The following is a 17623-nucleotide window of genomic DNA, read 5'->3' on the forward strand; positions in this document are numbered from 1 at the left end:
TACGTACGTACGCCTTACAGGCAGGTTAACCCGGATTGGCAGAAGAGGAAGCCAGACTGCAGAACTTCTTGGTCATCGAACCTGCTGCACCTCACAGATCTCGAAATCAAAATTACGGGGGCACGTCTGATTTTCGCTGACTTGGACACCCACCGTCTGGCCGTCAAAGACACCCCATTTTGGAATTTTTGCAGTTTTTGTTTTATATTTAAAGGTCGGAAAAATTTTGGGAGCTTCGAGAATAACGAAGAACCTCATTCAGTTCATGATCAGCCACACTAACTTTTAGTAGCTCCTGTTTTGTAATCACAACCAGAAAATGGCTTGGCATTGTGGATGTTGCACTCTCAAGTCAGGATGCCGTTTCGGCGCATTGTGGACCATGGTGCGATTACATGGATAAGCTGACTTTTGATGTCTGGAATATCCTGTTGATGTTGTCCGTTTTTGCAGATCGAGACAATAGTCGGAATTGGTTTGTTGGTAGCATCCGATCTTATCGCGCATGGAAATAGTAGGTGACCTTGTATTGCTGCTGAATTATTATTGCTCTTGTAATTTAATGGTCTTCCTTGTACGTTTACCGAAAAAAACTTAATATTTGAAATTTAATCTGATGTTGCAAAACAAGGTGTTGTCTCTCCCTGAAGCGCTGCAAATATGATTCGCAAGTGGGTGGGTTTCATTCACTACAGGTGTTCTTTCAGTTCTGGCCATTGCCGCGACCTGTTACTTCGTGGTTGTGTTTTGCCTGGCCTGGGTGCTGTTGGCTGGAATATTCCGGGAATCCGCCGCCGTTCTCTTCACATGGGTTCCTTTCTATATCATCTTCATTCTCATCCGCCTGATATTTCTTGGATTTATCGTAACTGCTTATGTTCAGCATGCTAACGACAAGGTGAGCAAAGTAATCTGCGGAAGGAAGCAGAATCCGGTGATTACTATATAATTTAACGAAGTAGAAGTACATTTATGATTTACTCATGGTGTCATGATGCAGTTCCATCGTTTACGATAAGCTTAATCTGTGCACACGTAATAACCCTTTGTAATTTCCCAACAGTTTTGTACTACCTGTGACCTGCTCAGAAGACGCTTAAATGCATGTTATTATAGATATTATATTATATTTATTATTATTGTTTCGTAGCCTGTGACCTTTGAGATTGTGTACCTGGCTGATGGCCGAGCTCTGTCCGCCCAGCGCTTTGATTCGAACGTATACTTGCATGTGGTTGTGAGCATCCTGGCCACCATGGGCATCTCCATCGTTATCAGTGCGTGGATCGTGATTAGTGTCATTCTCCTGGGCGTCAGTCTGCGCCGGACAATGTGGCGACGAATTCGCACGGTGGAATATCGTTGATGCGGGACCCGCGAACGGGATGGTCTTTTCGTATATTAGACCACTGGACTTGTGTGCACGTATGCAAACCGGTAATATTGCGGTCCGGATGGAATTTTATTCGATTTTGCTGTACCGGGTGTTTTAGTGTTTAATGCGAGTTTTTGAGTTCTTCGGAATTTTATCGTTTTATACATGTAAATAAGTGTGAGTTCAAAACACTTACGTTTTTTATATGATTTTAATCTGACTGTCTTCGTTTGTAACGGACAGTATAGCGTTCTGTAAATGTTGTACCACGATTTCTGAAGTAAAACAACATTCTGAAATCGCGCCACGGAATCGCACCGTAATGTAAATTACGGTGTTCCTTTTAGTCGGCTGATAGGCGTTACAATCACGGCGAACTTATACTGGCCTTCGAATAATTGCGGATTGAAATTTTTTATTCGTGAAAAAAATAAATACGGTAACCAACATTTGTGTTTTATGACAAATCACGTGGTTCCGTCTCTGATTACAACATCCGGCACTGGCAGTATTTTATGATACTCACGGTACATACACCAGTGACTTACAAAACAGCGGTAATTTGCAATACAGGGAACCACTGTCACATACTGCAGCTTTTGTACAAATTCCGCAAGGAAAGGAATGTAGTCTGAGCTTCTGAGGCGAGCTTCCTACTGAATCTGGATGAATGAACGCTAAAAATAGATCGCAATTGGGTCGATTGGTAATATGGCGGTGATCCATAATTTCATCCTGTTGGCCGAATTGATTAGGCGAAGAGACAGTTAGACTCGTATATCGCTTCTGCCTGGCTATAGTGTTTTCGGACCAGGTAGAGCTACGCCAGCATCGATTTTCCTTCGTGGAATTTACAGGCATGTTTTACGCTACGCTTGATGATGGGCATAATTACGTTTCGGAAGTGAAGCGCGATCAGCCGCGTAGAGAAATTCAATACAATCCGGATAAAACCTTTGTTTTGGCTTTTTCTGCCACGCTTACACAAGACATACCATCCCGGCTAATCAAGTTATTACGCCGCTACGTATCCTCGACGTGTTTAGCCGTTGGTGACGGTGGAGCATGGAACTGATCCCGGTGATATTTATGGGACTATTTGTGGGCGGTACAGGTCTAGTTGGACTGCTGAACAGTCTCAACTGGATCAAACGTGACTGCAGGAAGCAGTTCAACGGGCGTTTTCTGATTAATTCATTAGCGACGGTCTCCGGCGCCGTAGCCGTGGGGATTTTTTGCACACTGCTGTTGATGGGCTTCCTGGAAAATATTGTACTTTTATCGGGGTTCGGCTTTGATTTGTCCGTGTACGGCGAGCGAGCCGATCGCGAATTCTCCGTGTGGTTCATTGTGGCGTTCAGTCTGAAAGCTGTCCACATGGTGTGGTTGACATATTTACAATGCGTAATGGATATCTTTATTGTTGACCAAGAAGAGGGCCGCAGTTTACATCCTAAGATAAATCGGCCAACAGATAATGCGGCCGGCTTTACGGGATGTATTTGGCGAACGTATTTCGTCGCGAATGAACTAGTAAAACTTCAGAGCGCACGGAAACTGCCGGCGATTGTTGTGTTTACGTGTGCATATTTGTTCTTGGCATTGCTGCCGGGATTGCCTTCCATAAACACTCCGAATGGGGTTACTGATCTGCCGTCCATTAATGTGTCTTCCGCCTCGACAGTGCTTCCGCACACGGGACCGTATTACTTTTTTACCGTATCAGCGCTAACGATTATGGTGACGGCGGGTCTTGTGTACTTTGTGGTCATTCTGCGCGAGAGATTCTTTGGCAGTCCCATTGGTGAGCTGGTGGATGTTTGCACTTGGCTGAATTGTAGTATCTTTATCCGCACACATAGGTACTTTGCCTACTACATCCATGGACGCTCTGTTCATCCTACTGCCGAATTTGGCTTCCGGCAGTTGGTCGATATGGTGCATAATGAAGAGGTACGGGAAAAGGACGCGGCCAGCGTTATTTTCTGTCCCACTAGTGCTGGGGAAATGCGCTGTTCAGCTAATGCAATTGTCTGGCATTGATGAACGACGAACGACGAGCAGCATCCTTAGTTGTATTTCAAAGAGGAATAGTCAGGCGGTATTGGCAGAAAAAAGGATACTAAAAGGATAAAAATTTGCTGACTCATGTTAAACGAACGCATTGGTTGTCCATTATCTGTAATACCGGCAATCCGGCATATTAAATTAACAGAAAATTCTGTGTTAGTTTACTTAACGGACCGGTGGGTATTGCTGAACAAAATGATCAAATGAACATTTTCAGCATGTTTTCTAACAAAACCCGAAAATGTCTAAAACGTTTTCTATGTTGAAGTCCATGAAGCAAATGGGAGCAACTTCATTGTATTCAGCCGGATAATACTCGTATTAGTCGTATAACGAAATTGTCGGCAATAAGCTGGTTGTTAGGATGTGCTGTTTCGTAACTGTTGGCTACTTTGCATTAACTGTTACTCAAAAAGCGCATAATGATTTACAAAAACGTTTACGTCTCTGTAATTTACTATGGCTAAACTGTTGAAGCGTCCGAAGTAATGTAAATCGATAATATTTTAGTTGTTCTTATCCGTTTTCCTCGTCTTATTAATCGTTTATCGTGTTTACCGTTTGGTTTGTACATTTTTTCATGATAGTGTATGTCATGGTGCAAAGGGAAAAAATTACGGCTACAACTGAGCTACGATTTAACTCGTCGTCATCATGACCTTATTATTACAATGGAAAAGTTTAACGCTGCATTGTACACACATATGTCCTTTAGGTACCGCCAGTGCACAAATACTAAGTATACCCATTATCTGCATCGCAGTATATATATTTACTTAATGTATACTTCATATTTTAATGCTGAAGAATTTTTGTTTCAGACAAATCTGGTCAGCCGTCGCGGATTTCAGGCTGACGGTGATCCCCAAACGTTTTCCCTGGCGCTGCCGGACATGTTCGCTACCCTGTATGACCAGATGTTGGAGGAGGCACAGTCCGATTCGCACACAGCTGCACGATCAGATACTGATGCTAAAAAGGAGCCGGAAGTCAACGGCGCAGCCGCCGTGATCACCGCATCAACCAACGTCCCACTACGAATACCCACTGAGTCGGTATTACGTAACCGAAAGGACGGCGCGGCCTCGCCGTCGTTAGGCAAATTGAAACAAAGAGCCAATATTCACGACCGGGTCAATCGATTTTTGCGGGATTTTCTCGATCATAAATTCCACGAAGCTGATTATGTTTTCAAATGGCGAAATATTCTGGAGAGTTTTCTGGACATTGAACTGGGACCGGTGCGAAAAGTCGGAGTAATGTATTATGATCCGAAAGGGAATTACACTGACTATTTCTACATAGGGCGCACATTTGATCTGCTGATCTTCGAAGCGCTGCTTTTCTGCGTAGTAACGGTATATACCACCAATTATTCTCTTGGGCTCGTTTCCGTTCTGTTGGTTGGTTTTTTGTTAAATGGAATCCGGCACATATTCGGCAAAGTTAATCTGGCTAGGAAAGCATTTATCTATGGACGGTTCTTAATGTAAATATTGTGTTTATTGTGCGAAGTGCGCATCAACGTGTGCATTAGTCCATGATGTAACGCTCAACGTAAAAATGTTTGACCAAATCAGATGAATTTTCCACTGTGACAACTTCCCATGCTTGGCAGATCGTAGTATTCTGAAATTAAAAAATGTTTCACCTGCGGTTGTTGTATCTGTTCTGTGCCTTATGCCAGATTTAATTATTTCATACGTAGCAGTTTAGTGCGCTAAAATAGGGGTGCAATTAATTCTTAGTGCTGTTATGATAACGTTAAATTAAGGGTTGTTGTAAACATTCGTAGAATGTACCAGTATATAGATATAATCATTTGCAGACTTAAGAGTGATTTTATAACTACACTTTCATGTGAGGAACTTGTTGCAAGTAAACTGAAACTTTTTCTGCTTTTCTGTTATTAAGCTTTTCTGCTTTTCTGTTATGTTAGCATAGCTAAAAGTTAGCAGTTTATAAAATTGTGTTGGTCACATCAACATGGCAAGCCAACGTTTTGATTCAACAATTTTTTCAAGTTTAACTGTATGCGAGAATAATAACTGTAATGCAAAGATGCGGCAAGCCTAAAATGCGACTCAGTCATGCGAGCAAATCTGTATCAAATTGCCTGGCTAAAGAAAACCGTGAATTATGAATATGGCACAGGAAGATTGATAGTGTGACAATGACTATGTGACGTTAAGGGAGCAGAAATAAAACCCGTAAAAGCATCCTATTTAGGTAATTCGATAAGATTGCTTGCTGCTGTTGTTCAAGCGCTTAAACCGGGAGAAAGTGCAGCTGAAAGAAAGTCATTTCCAGAGATCGTGTAACCAGATGCTTCATGCAAATGAATTGCTTGATCACTAGTTTATAATTCAGCCTCAATTGAATTAAGTATAGCAATAAAAATGGTAAACCCCGAGTTCGAATATCAATAGTGACTTCCAAAAGGACTCCTCTCGTTCCCTACCGGCAGCGTGACACCAGAGAAAGAGCCGGGAAAATGACTTTTTGCCAGCCATATCATTTGTGCTTTAAGATCCCCAGTAGAGTGCTCCACACTCATATAACCGCCATAACCGGCACAATAAAACAAGCCCAAAAAATTGTTGTAGAGCGGATAAATTACAATTACACGGACCGGCGCCCCTCTCCTCCCGATTCCCGACACATTTCTCGAGTTTCCTCTTATCCTCGGGTGATTTGTTAAGTTATTGATCAGAACTGCATGTGTCGCGGCAGCTACAAATATACACATATACCGCATGCTGTGTACGTATATATATTGTATTGTATATAGATCTGCGTTCATCCTTTTTATGGTCGGGTGGATTTTTTCTGACCGACGACGATTATTTTCATTCCTGGTTTGTGGGCGATTAAAAGGGCGGGATCACATGCCGTAAAACGGGAGAATACCGTTTTACTGGTTTTTTATATGACGCATTTCCGTTTGTCCGAGTTGCAACCAGCCGGCATTCTTGGGAACGGAGTTGCCGTGGCGAGTGGGCTGCATGCCGCGCTGACGTCTTTTAGCTGCCGACTGGGATATCAGTGGGTCTTTTATGTTGATCCCGAAATTCGGCATTACCAGCAGTGACTGATAATTAATTGTCAACGTTGTTGAAGTTTCGATATCCGTTTCGTATTTGCAGACATTTGATTTCCGTTTTCAACCATCCTTCCGGTGCATTGTACATTTATCGTTGTATTCGTTAAGGGGAATAATAATGTGCCTGTTTCCTTGCAACTGGAATGCAAGCAGATGGCAAAATATTCCTGCCAAACGTCCACAAAAGTTATAATGCTTTTCGGTCTTATACAGAAAATGCTGCATTATATTTCGATAATACATCGAACTGTGCCGAATTGCCGATTAAATGTTAACTGTTTTATAATAGCGCGGTGAACTGCCTTTTGCGGCTATACCTATCTATCTGTTTTGCAGTTGACCTTTCAAAATCTCCATGCCACCCGTAGAAGTGACTGTCCAACCGCCTTTATAATGCAAAATTGTACTTTTACGATTCCTTTTGTCAGATCAACGCTAGCACTACGATGTACATACGATTTTTATAAATAAACCTATTGTGGATTTTTATCTCAAATATGCACAAGCACAAGTATTTGCAAGCACCTTTGTTCCTTTTTTTATTGTCTGTTCCGTTTGGATGCACGGCACCTGAAAGGATTCCGATAGGTTAGTCGTCTGTTGTAGCTGTATAATATTATGATACATATATATGTATATATATATATATATATATATATATATATGTTACATGCTACTTAACAGTAGCCTTACAACAACAAAAACTAAAAATGTCTATTATTTTGACTCTTTCACTAAGAAATTCAGCGCGTGCTGCGTACAGTTTTATACTTTTGCTTATTAATAAATCATCAGTAATTAACTTTCTTATTTATTCGGACTCAAATCAAGCTAGTACACCATAAGTTTACAAAATCATTAGGTGATTTGTGGGGTCAGAATCAAAATGCATCGGGCTAAGAAAATTATATTCGATGGAAAAATAAAAGGATAAAAATTAACATTGTGACTACTTCAAAAATGGCTTTTCGTAATATTGTCTTCTTCCTTTTTTATTTTTTAACATTTTAAATACTTACGATTTTTTCTGATGCCATACCTTATTTTTTCTGCATGAAGTAATCACCTACGCCGGTTAAATACACATAACTTAATTTCAGCAAATCCTATCTAACAGTCGATAAAGTACATCCTCATTCTTATTGCTCCAGATATGAATTTGAAAAGCTAGAAAAAACCATCAGTCTTACTCTGTGTTTGTCGGTTTTTGTGGTAATGTTGTCGATTAGGGTTGAAAACATTAACGGGTTAGTAAAAGCACAAGCAATCTTCGCCGTACAAAAGAGTCACTTCCTGTTTGTCCCAGTCTCTCGTGTGACGCTATACAGACTGCAAGCCACATGCCGGCATCTGACTGCAGCTACGCTTACGTGTGTACTACACCCCCGATTAGAGTGGCAGTAATTTACAGTTCTGCAAGCTTGTGTACTTACTACTCCTTGAGTATTGTCGAATCATTACAAAAAACAATAAGCATCATAATGAGAAATTTTTCTGAATTTCTTAGGAAGACTTTAACAGCTTATTAACGTAACTTTTTTTGTACATACACAGCAAATGCATCCGCTATGATTAACAATCACTTAAACGATGGACTAAAGTAGTTTTATCGTTAATTCGTATGATCCTTACTATTGTTAGAGTGTGTGCTCAACATTTAGATTCACTTTTTTGTTGTTAGACACTTCATTTCATAGTTTACAGTAAAACCTTATCGGTTGCGCTGCATCCTGCATGCTGTAAATGTACTTGTACTAATAGATCAAAAGGTTTACATTATTGGGCAAAGCCATCAGTATAACAAAAAATGCATCCGCGAAATACTACATAAAATGAATTTTGAAAAATCGTCAGAAGTGTAGTCACCACAAGCTTAAAACTGAGTACGTGTGCGTCTGTTTTCGCACACACACAACTGATATAAAGCCACCGCATTTGCACTAAACAATGCCAATCGTTAAGTATTAGTTATTACGCATTCTTTTGGCAGGATTTGTCGTTAAACAACCGGCACAATCCATTTTAACGGCTTTTCGTTATGCAATAAGCCAACACAATAGTAACCAAAATCCTATGGGATTCAAGCTGGATCCCAGAATCGACATTTTGGACACCGACGATGTACTAAGCGTTGGACGTGTTGGTAAGAAGCGAGATCAATAATGTCACATCTTGTTTTTTTAATGAACATTTGCTACTTGATTATCCGGATAAGCCGGTACGATTCCGTCATTTTGACTGGGTAATGCGAGATTAGCACCAGCCAAACGCGTAAGTAATCACATAGTTTATACGCCGACTTTGACAGTATTAAAGTCACAGCTAAGAGTTGACAAAAAAGGAAAGGGCTGTGGTCAGATCTGTATATGTACCCGAGTAAAACAGTTTGTAAAAAATACGTTAGCTAAACGTTAGTTAAAGGCCAAAATTCGAACATGTTCGAATTTTGGCCTTTAACTAACGTTTAGCTAACGTATTTTATACAAACTGTTTTACTCGGGTGTAAGGATAACGTAGATATAGTATTACTGCATATAAATTTTTACTGCATACAATTTTTTTGATAGAATTCACTGACTGTGCAACCCAAAAGTGTTTAGCGATGTGATACCATATTATAATCTTTGTTGTATAGTTTGTACTGATATATACAATACCATCGTAACGCGTGCAACATAATACTTACAAATGTATTTATTGGCGAGTGTGGAGTCCAAAAAACGGCATTTGGTATTCAATATATTGCTTATTGTGTTTTCTGGAATATTATTTCTGAAAATAACATGAAAAACGTTGAAAATGTACTCTTGATTTACTCTGCATATAAGTTTTGTATTCATAGGCAAGTGGTGTATAAAATGTATTGGTTTCCTTGACGTTACTTTACTGTTAAATTTTAAGCGAGACTATTCGAGCATCGACTGTTCAGTTGCTCGTAAAACCCCTGATTTGCCATAGATATATATCCCACTCCCAAGGGATATAAGTCTATTTTCTTTTATTTAAGAGGTTATTTGCTTTTTAGTATGCCAACAAATGAAGAAGGGAATATTCGCCATGATGGGATTAACACAGACCACTCTATATTCCACACTGAACAGCTACAGCCAGTCCTTCCACATGCCGTATATCAATTTAAATTTCATGCCCAACCAAACATCTTTGATGAAAGCCGCATCAATTGCCCCATCAAACAGCAATTTCCATCTTAATCTTCGCCCGTTCCATGCGGCAGCTTTGGTTGATCTTATTCGTCATTACGATTGGAAGGATCTCATTTATTTGTACGATGAAGACGAAGGTAAAAAAAATAAGGTCACTAATAATAAATTGGCTATGGCACTTTACTTCAATAAGGATCTATTCTTGTACTGAACTTTATACGCACTCCTGTAGTCGTACGTGGAAAAGAAAAACTGCAACAGCAACCAAACTCTACCCGTAACTGAATTAGAGCACTTACTTCTAGTAAAATCAAATATCTCGAAAGAGCAAGTGTTTGTGTGACTGCCTAGAAATTCGAAATTTTTATGGTTCTACAGGATCCTATTTAATGCAGTCTGTGATTCACACCTTCACTCAATCAAAAATTGATGTACGGGTGCAGCGAATTGCCAGTGCCGAGGAAGGTCATTTTTATTTAAAATCGGTGGACTTTTTGGTGCATACAATGAAGAAACATGTTATTCTTGACATGTCCGTAAGTAAAGCTCAGGCACTCATCACCCTCAACCTGGAAGACAAGGCTATGATGAGGAAGCAGTACCACTACGTAATGGCTCAATTGGTAAACCGATCTCATCATTACACGCTAAAAAATGAAGTAATTTCCATACCCTTGATAATGTTGTTTGCGTCGAATAGGGAGTTGAAGAATATAATTTCGAGCACCTGAAGTTTACCGGTGTCAACTTAACAGCTTTCACACTTATGGATTTGGAGAATGACAAGTACAAACAAATAGCTCTGGAATGGGCGCAACTTGATCCGGACGCCGGATGGCTAGGTGCTGGAGGACCGTTAACGGTCAGTTCGGAAAATAATAAGGAATGCCTATGTAGTGTGTTTTCATACCCGCCGGATGTCAGAATCTATCTGACGGATTCGCGAATTAACAATAAGACATTAAATAAGGAAAGCGGTATACCTTAATTCAGTATAATTTACACAAGCGTCCCGTTTGCTGCCGTAAATCCTATATGCACTCAACCAGTGTGCTCTCAGATGCCATCTAACGCAAAACCTACACTGTTAACTGTAGCGTAAACCTACCTCTGGGCATGCATCATGCATAATATGGAAATGCTGTCGTGGAAAAAAATAAAATACAGATGTTAACATATTTTGAACGTAGCACACGTTGAAAAAATCTTTTGCTTTGGCAGTTCCCTTCCTTGATTCCCCTCTTATACGGTAGACGCGAGTCTGTGACGAAGTGTAGCAGCAGGAGTATAGAAGTATTAAAAAACAAAATGGTTCGTCGAAGAAATGGCTTACGACAATTTGATACCATAATTTACCGAATATCTTCCGAAAAGGGTACTAATAAACCCTTCCAAAAAGGGGGTTATCAACAGTTGACCGGCGTCTATAGCTACCAAACCACTCCACCGTGACCCTTGTCAGCAAACAAGCAAACATAGAGAGCGTATTTACTGACAAAGAGCTGATTAAATATACTGGTCAAAATATTATTTGCAAAATACATATTATATTATATGTGTTATAGCTCATAGTTTTATGCCGTGTATTATTTTCTACAAGACGTGATTTCCAATTGTAGACAGACGCTGCGTTGCAGCTGGATGCCATGGCCCTTTGGGTCACTATGCTGAATAGGTTGTTCAGAGAAAAACCCAACATCTTCCAGAATAACTTCCGTCGTGGCGAGCTGTTTAATAATGGTTCAAGAGGACTTGATTGCACGAAGTACCCTTCGGAGCATTGGGAACATGGCAGACTTCTGATGCAGACGTTGAAGAGTGTGCGTGGCGGTTTGATTGCATCATTAATACAGGCTATGCTGAATTCTCTTGCTCAGGAGTAGAAGTATTCGTACAATCATATATTGTTATTTCTTACACGTTCGATTCAATATTTCGAGCACCCAAAGCCTGCAAAGGTTAAAATACAAATAGCACAAGACAGAAGTCTTTAATAGTTGAAAATGTGCCGACTCAAATTACGCTGCGAATACGACTGCAGTGTATTTGTAGACCAAGTATCGCGGTTTGACTGGGGATTTAATATTTGACGCCAGCGGCGACCGGCGGAATTACACTCTCAACTTGGTGGAAATGACCTTTAACAGAAAAGTCTTGGTAAAAAGTGTAATTATTTTTGATCCGAGACACTTTTTAGCAGTTTGTAGTAGATTGGTTTTCATGCACAATATTAATAGATTGGGACATGGAGTGAACAAGAAGGTCTGTTGGTTACAAGGAGATTCCAAACGGTCGACGTGATACTGCCTCCAAAAGGAGATGTCCTTTTAACCGTGACCAGCATTATTGTACGAATTGTCATAATGCAATATTTTGATATAAGATAGTAGTTTTATGCCATTTAAAAAATTACCTAATTGTTGCATTTACCGTACAATTACCGTACATTACCGTACCGTGTCGCATTTACCGTACAACGATTAAGTAATTAGTACAACGATTAGTACAATACGCACGTCTTGTACATAGATCAAAACAAACTATTATACGTAATTCCAACAATTATAGTATTTATAATCTTTGTGAACACTTATGGTACAATGATTAAGAAGAAGTATATTTATTGCAATACAGGAAGAACCGTATTTAATGTGGAAGAAACCGAAGGATGGCGAAGAACTGAAGGGAAACGCCCGATTCGAAGGTTTCTGTGTGGACCTTCTCGAGAAAATTGCGCGTCTGGCTAATTTCACCTATGAAATCAAACTGGTCAATGATTCCTTATACGGAAGAGTACGTGCAGGCAGCTTTGTACCAGTCAGTTTTTTTTATGAATATTACTTATTGTGAGTAAGATATTAAAAGCTTCGATGCTTAGTTAGTTATGTATTTAAGTCTCTAAATAACAGCACTTTACTAGTGTTGGGCCGGCCCGGCCCTTTTGGGAGGGCCGCGCCGGGCCGCGGCCCTCGGCCCGGGGAGAAGGGCCATGGCCCGCTGTGGACGGTAAATATGGAAAAAGACGTAGAAGAACATAAAATTTCGGTGGGATTTACTGAAATTTAGTATTTTTCGAAGAGTTTTTCTTAATTTTCGCAGCGTTAAACGTTTCTAGGCGAATGAATATCCGTCTATTTTTCATTGACAATACCTGCTGTAGCCGCTTGCATAATGACATCCGGGAATGAAATATTGCTATTACTGTGTTGCAAGACGGCCCGGGGACATGTCGGGCCGCAGCCCGGGCTGCGGGCCGACCCAACACTACACTTTACGACAAAAAAGTGGTGTGAATTATAAGTATTTTTATTTTGCAGATCGACTCCCAAGGTAAGAATTTATACTACGGAATGATGGCATCCGTATCATCAAACTTCATATGTTCGTTCGCATGCAGGAAACTGGAACGGGATGATTGGTGAACTTATCCGAAAAGTATGTGGGCATGCAGACGCTGCAGTTTTACTACAGTAGTAACACATAATTTATATTAGCGTTCTATGAAGCAGTCTTAGATTATTTATGTCTAAAATTCAAGATGATTACATTTTAATTTCAATGTACTGTAGGAGGCCGATTTAGTCGTTGCACCGCTTACCATAACTTCCCAGCGAGAAAAATACGTTGATTTTACAAAACCTTTTATGACGGTTGGGATTGGCATCATGATAAAAAAACCACTAAAAACCAAGCCTGGTAAGTGATCATTAATTCATTACTTCACGGGCTCAGTATTTTGTATATGGTCTATATACATTTTTCTGATACAGTAAGCACAACGCTCTGCTATTAGAAACTCTAATAGAATTAAAATTTTATTATTAGGTGTCTTCAGCTTTATGGAACCTTTAAGTTATGACATCTGGATTTGTGTTATTTTTGCCTATATTGGAGTGAGCGTTGTTCTCTTCCTTGTCAGCAGATTTAGCCCTTATGAATGGCATATTGAAGGTAGAAAAATAGACAGTTCACGTACACGCTTTTTCTTTTCGATTTTACGCTAACACTGGATATTTGTTTTGTTCTTAAAGAAACATTCAATGGACCAGTCGTGGTTAACGAGTTCTCAATGTACAACACATTGGTAAGTGTGCTTTCAGAAGTACACATGGTATAGGAATAATTCTCTTAAAATGCATGTTGTCCTAATGCAATGTTGACTACAAGTATGGCACAAAGCCGGCCGATAAAGGGTTAAGTTAAACTTTATACTATACAAGGTAGCCTCGCGCATCCGCGCTCGGCACTTAAGTACTGGATAGTATTGGCTTTGTTTTGCAAAGGGTCATTATAAATATATAAAGGCTGACGTTCGGACTTTCTCACGTTCTGACAATTTTACTTGTTCACGTCCTGACGCTCTGACGTTCTGACGTTCTGGCGGTCTGACGGTCTGACGGTCTGACGGTCTGACGTTCTAACGTCCTAACGTTTGACGTTCTAACGTTTTAACGTTTTAACGTTCTAACGTTCTAACGTTTTGAATTTCTGACGTTTCGACGCTCTGAAATACATATGAACTTTTACATGACGTAATATAAGTACATATTTTACCTAAAGAGCAAGTATTTTTGTGCATCTGCTATAATCTCCGTGGTTACAGTCATTATGTTAATCGTAAGTACTTTTTATTGCTGTGCAGTGAATACTTCTTCGAGTACTCTTTACGTTCCTATACTTAAGACCTGGTGAAACCATCTTCTGACCATTGGTTAATAAAAAAAAACAAAAATCTATTGGCAAATCTATGGAAAATATGGAATTTTTTAAGACCAAGCTGGACTAAAACTGACCACGCGTTGACGAGCCTATAAAAACGGCGCATAAATACGTTTTGGTCGGTAAGATTGTATGAATATAAAGAAAAGATAAAGATATATACTTTTATGAATTGTACTTTCAGTGGTTTTCCCTGGGCGCATTTATGCAGCAAGGAGGACATATCTATCCTAGGTAAATCCGTTAGGGTTTCCATGTTTTCATGCTGCTACTTGCTAATCCTTTCGCCAGAGTACGCCAAATGAGACTTTCTAACTTTCAGGAACTATGCTTTTAGATCCATTAGTGGCCGGTTAGCAGGCAGCGTATGGTGGTTTTTTACACTGATTATCATTTCCTCATACACCGCCAATTTGGGTAACGTTCAGCACACACAACTAGTGCATGTCTGAGTTTAATAACTTTTTCGATTTTCGATTATATACGAAACGCTTAATTTTTTATAATTTATTCTACAGCTGCCTTTTTGACGGTTGAACGATTATCAACGCCCATCAAGAGTGCTGATGACCTTTCCAAACAGCAGCAAATTGAATATGGAATGTATAAGGGAGGATCTACCTATTCATTTTTTAATCAGAGTCAGGTGGAAATTTACAAAAAAATGTGGGACTTCATGTCCAAAAGAGAACATGTATTTATGCCTTCCAATCAAGAAGGTTTTATACGAGTGCGCAGAATGAAAGGCAAATATGCTTTCCTGGCCGAAACTCCCGTAATTGAATATGTAAGCTGGTTCGCATAGTTACTGCGTATGTACCATGGATATACAAAAATACTGTGTAAAAATACCATGTCTTTTTCTATTGCATACATTTAGGAAAACAACCGAAAACCATGTGATACAATGAAGGTCGGCGAAGATTTAGATTCGAAAGGTATTCTGGCGCGACAACACTTTTCGTATATCCATTCGCTATTCCCATGTTCGCAACAACGCTTAGCTAAATTTATGCATATGCAACTTGTATTCATTTGTGCATGTGTCGCAATCTGCTACCGTAAAAATTTGCAGACTATATACATACTACTACAAATATAGTTTTGCTCGTTAGGTTATGGCATCGCAACCCCGACTGGATCATTGTTGACCGAACGCTTATCGCAAGCCATTCTATATTTAAAGGAAGATGGAACTTTAGCGAACATGCAGAAAGAGTGGTGGGAATTAAAGCGTGATCGGTGCCAGGCCGAAGCCGAAAGCCAGGTAATCGCCGTGCTAAACACTTATTAGAGTCGTAATTTCACAAGAGTTCACTAATTCTATTCTAACGAATCAAATTTTTAGGATACCAATGAGCTTCAGTTAAACAACGTGGCGGGATGCTTTTACATTCTTATTATCGGACTGATTCTTTCAATGATATCAGCGGTTCTTGAGTTCTTATACAAAGCCCAAAAAGATGCTCGTAAACACGCTGTAAGCCGGAAATCCACGGGCCAGAACCTGTATCATGTCTCATGACCTTTACCTTTGTTTCAAACCAGGTGCCAATAAAACGAGCTGTGAAAGCAAAGGCCAAGTTCTCGGTTCAAGGCGGTACTTTCAAAGATCCCAAACAGGTGAAGAAGATGCGATAACTTTTCATAAAAGTGACCCGTCTGTCGCTTGCATGTGCAAATCAGAAATGTTCGTCATGTTTGCAGTTATGCCTTGGCCCATGTGATCCCCATATGGTTTCGGATGGATTAAAAGAAGCTATTTTTCGCAAAAGTCATACACAAGTGTAATCGAATAACAGTTTGTTTTTTGTGCCATTCTGTGTTCAGTAGTCGGGTTTTAAACAATGTGTTCAACCTACCGACCGTCACAAAGTATGTACATACCAGTCACAATTTGCTAATTGCAACTACGAATGCATTCCATGGCCACTATTACTTTGCATGGATTTGCAACTTAACTTTTCCATGTCCGTAATAAAAATTTAGATGTTCCGAAACCTGTTGGTGTCTTGACGGCAGGTTCTCATAATTATCTACTTGCTCGTTGACGTAATGGTACAGCGACAACAGTGATACCGCACACAAAGGTTGCAGTGAACGCTAACAGAAATTTGATAAACTGTAACATGTTTGTGGGAATGCTAGTGCTCAGATTCAATACGCGCAGCGGTGCGCGCTTTTTCTTCCATCAACAAATCGGGCGCGATGACCTTTTTTCTCAATGTTATTTTGATTAAATTTTGCGTTTGGGACTTCGAATTCCGTGCAGTATGCAGAGGCAGAAATAGGTCATACAAAAAGAAATGAAGAAATTGTTTTGTAACAGGCAAGCGCGAGGAGATCACGAGTGATGCTTTATTGACAAATAAAGGGAGCAATGCTGCGTAATAGCAGGAAAGCAAGAACAAAGCACTGATGGCTAAACAAGCAAGTGGATGCTAGAAGAGCTCTTGAGCGTTCGTCAAGGCGTGAAAGAAGCAACTGGCGGCAAGCACGTGCTGTGTGCCATCAGCTGTGTGATGATGCGCAGACTGGACTCAATCCAACGCGAGCGTACGCTGAGTCATACAGCGAGAGAGGGACGAGAGAGCAAGTATGCTCAGTGTGTGCGCCGCATATATCCGCTTCAGCGGATATGAGTGCAGTGCAGCAGCACACGTACGTACAGCGAGAGAGGCGATATGGCAAGCATGAGTGCAGTACGTCCATGGTGGGCCGTATGCACCAGGCGCAGTCATGTGCCTCTGACATGCCTCTGGGCGGGAGTCCGAGCTCCTGCGAAGGATGCTCCGACTCGGTACCGCACCAGTACCGCACAACTCTCCAGTCGGACCCAATGTGGGGTCGCTGGTACGCGTCCTCTGGCAGTGGGAGTCCGGTGTCTGGTCGACCGTCCCTTCTTCACTTCCGAACCCATGAGTGGAAGCCACTCACGGCCGAAAAATCCGGAAGCCGCTCGGGTGTTTCGTTGGACCGGTAGTGCTTCTGTTGGCAGGCTTCTTGCTTCTGTTGGCGACGGAGAACAATGTGAAAAAAGTGTAATGAAAGTTGTATACAGCGCGAAAGAAAGTATGAAATAAAGTTTAATCACAATTCCAGTGAGCAAAAAGGGGTTACAAAACAGATCTGTCAAAGAGATCGAACTAGAAAGGTGCAATTCCGTTTGTTAGGAAAAATGCTAAAAAAATG

General features: G+C 40.5%; 3 protein-coding genes across 5 annotated transcripts; all 3 read left to right on the forward strand.

Moving 5' to 3' along the window:
• Positions 1 to 109: 109 nt before the first annotated feature.
• On the forward strand, positions 110 to 1693 carry LOC129583216 (uncharacterized). Of its 2 annotated transcripts, none has more exons than XM_055474921.1 (4): positions 110 to 385; positions 454 to 514; positions 696 to 898; positions 1151 to 1693. In XM_055474921.1, exons 1-4 carry the CDS (start codon positions 320 to 322, stop codon positions 1364 to 1366), a joined length of 546 nt encoding a protein of 181 aa, XP_055330896.1. In that variant the 5' UTR covers positions 110 to 319; the 3' UTR covers positions 1367 to 1693. The 2 variants fall into 2 exon arrangements, with proteins under 2 accessions (XP_055330896.1, XP_055330904.1); XM_055474929.1 differs by having other exon boundaries at positions 708 to 898; positions 1151 to 1690.
• Positions 1694 to 1992: 299 nt separating this feature from the next.
• LOC129588352 (meckelin-like) lies at positions 1993 to 5030 on the forward strand. Its single transcript, XM_055482538.1, has 2 exons — positions 1993 to 3328; positions 4267 to 5030. The coding sequence occupies exons 1-2, from the start codon at positions 2441 to 2443 to the stop codon at positions 4936 to 4938; spliced, it is 1560 nt and encodes a 519-aa protein (XP_055338513.1). The 5' UTR covers positions 1993 to 2440; the 3' UTR covers positions 4939 to 5030.
• A 979-nt stretch (positions 5031 to 6009) lies between these two features.
• Positions 6010 to 16293, forward strand: LOC129591237 (glutamate receptor-like). 2 transcript variants are annotated; one of them, XM_055486823.1, is made up of 22 exons: positions 6010 to 7136; positions 8539 to 8691; positions 9574 to 9849; positions 10091 to 10335; positions 10413 to 10574; positions 11332 to 11532; positions 11765 to 11869; positions 11950 to 12060; positions 12347 to 12505; positions 13030 to 13042; positions 13110 to 13147; positions 13282 to 13408; positions 13538 to 13663; positions 13744 to 13796; positions 14616 to 14665; positions 14754 to 14848; positions 14950 to 15218; positions 15312 to 15369; positions 15547 to 15698; positions 15780 to 15911; positions 15980 to 16054; positions 16139 to 16293. In XM_055486823.1, the coding sequence occupies exons 1-22, from the start codon at positions 7046 to 7048 to the stop codon at positions 16220 to 16222; spliced, it is 2775 nt and encodes a 924-aa protein (XP_055342798.1). In that variant the 5' UTR covers positions 6010 to 7045; the 3' UTR covers positions 16223 to 16293. The 2 variants fall into 2 exon arrangements, with proteins under 2 accessions (XP_055342798.1, XP_055342806.1); XM_055486831.1 differs by having other exon boundaries at positions 6011 to 7136; positions 14769 to 14848.
• Positions 16294 to 17623: the final 1330 nt, after the last annotated feature.

Source organism: Paramacrobiotus metropolitanus, unplaced genomic scaffold (genome assembly GCF_019649055.1).
Source record: "Paramacrobiotus metropolitanus isolate TYO unplaced genomic scaffold, Prichtersi_v1.0 Parri_scaffold0000002, whole genome shotgun sequence".
Lineage (NCBI taxonomy): Eukaryota > Metazoa > Tardigrada > Eutardigrada > Parachela > Macrobiotidae > Paramacrobiotus > Paramacrobiotus metropolitanus.

Coding starts and splice junctions, on each gene's coding strand:
- LOC129583216 (XM_055474921.1), top strand. CDS start 320: ATGGCTTGGCATTGTGGATGTTGCACTCTCAAGTCAGGATGCCGTTTC. Junction 386..453: donor TCGGCGCATTGTGGACCATG/GTGCGATTACAT, acceptor CCGTTTTTGCAG/ATCGAGACAATAGTCGGAAT. Junction 899..1,150: donor TTCAGCATGCTAACGACAAG/GTGAGCAAAGTA, acceptor ATTGTTTCGTAG/CCTGTGACCTTTGAGATTGT.
- LOC129588352 (XM_055482538.1), top strand. CDS start 2,441: ATGGAACTGATCCCGGTGATATTTATGGGACTATTTGTGGGCGGTACA. Junction 3,329..4,266: donor ATATGGTGCATAATGAAGAG/GTACGGGAAAAG, acceptor TTTTTGTTTCAG/ACAAATCTGGTCAGCCGTCG.
- LOC129591237 (XM_055486823.1), top strand. CDS start 7,046: ATGCACAAGCACAAGTATTTGCAAGCACCTTTGTTCCTTTTTTTATTG. Junction 13,664..13,743: donor TTATGAATGGCATATTGAAG/GTAGAAAAATAG, acceptor TTGTTCTTAAAG/AAACATTCAATGGACCAGTC. Junction 15,699..15,779: donor AGGCCGAAGCCGAAAGCCAG/GTAATCGCCGTG, acceptor TCAAATTTTTAG/GATACCAATGAGCTTCAGTT.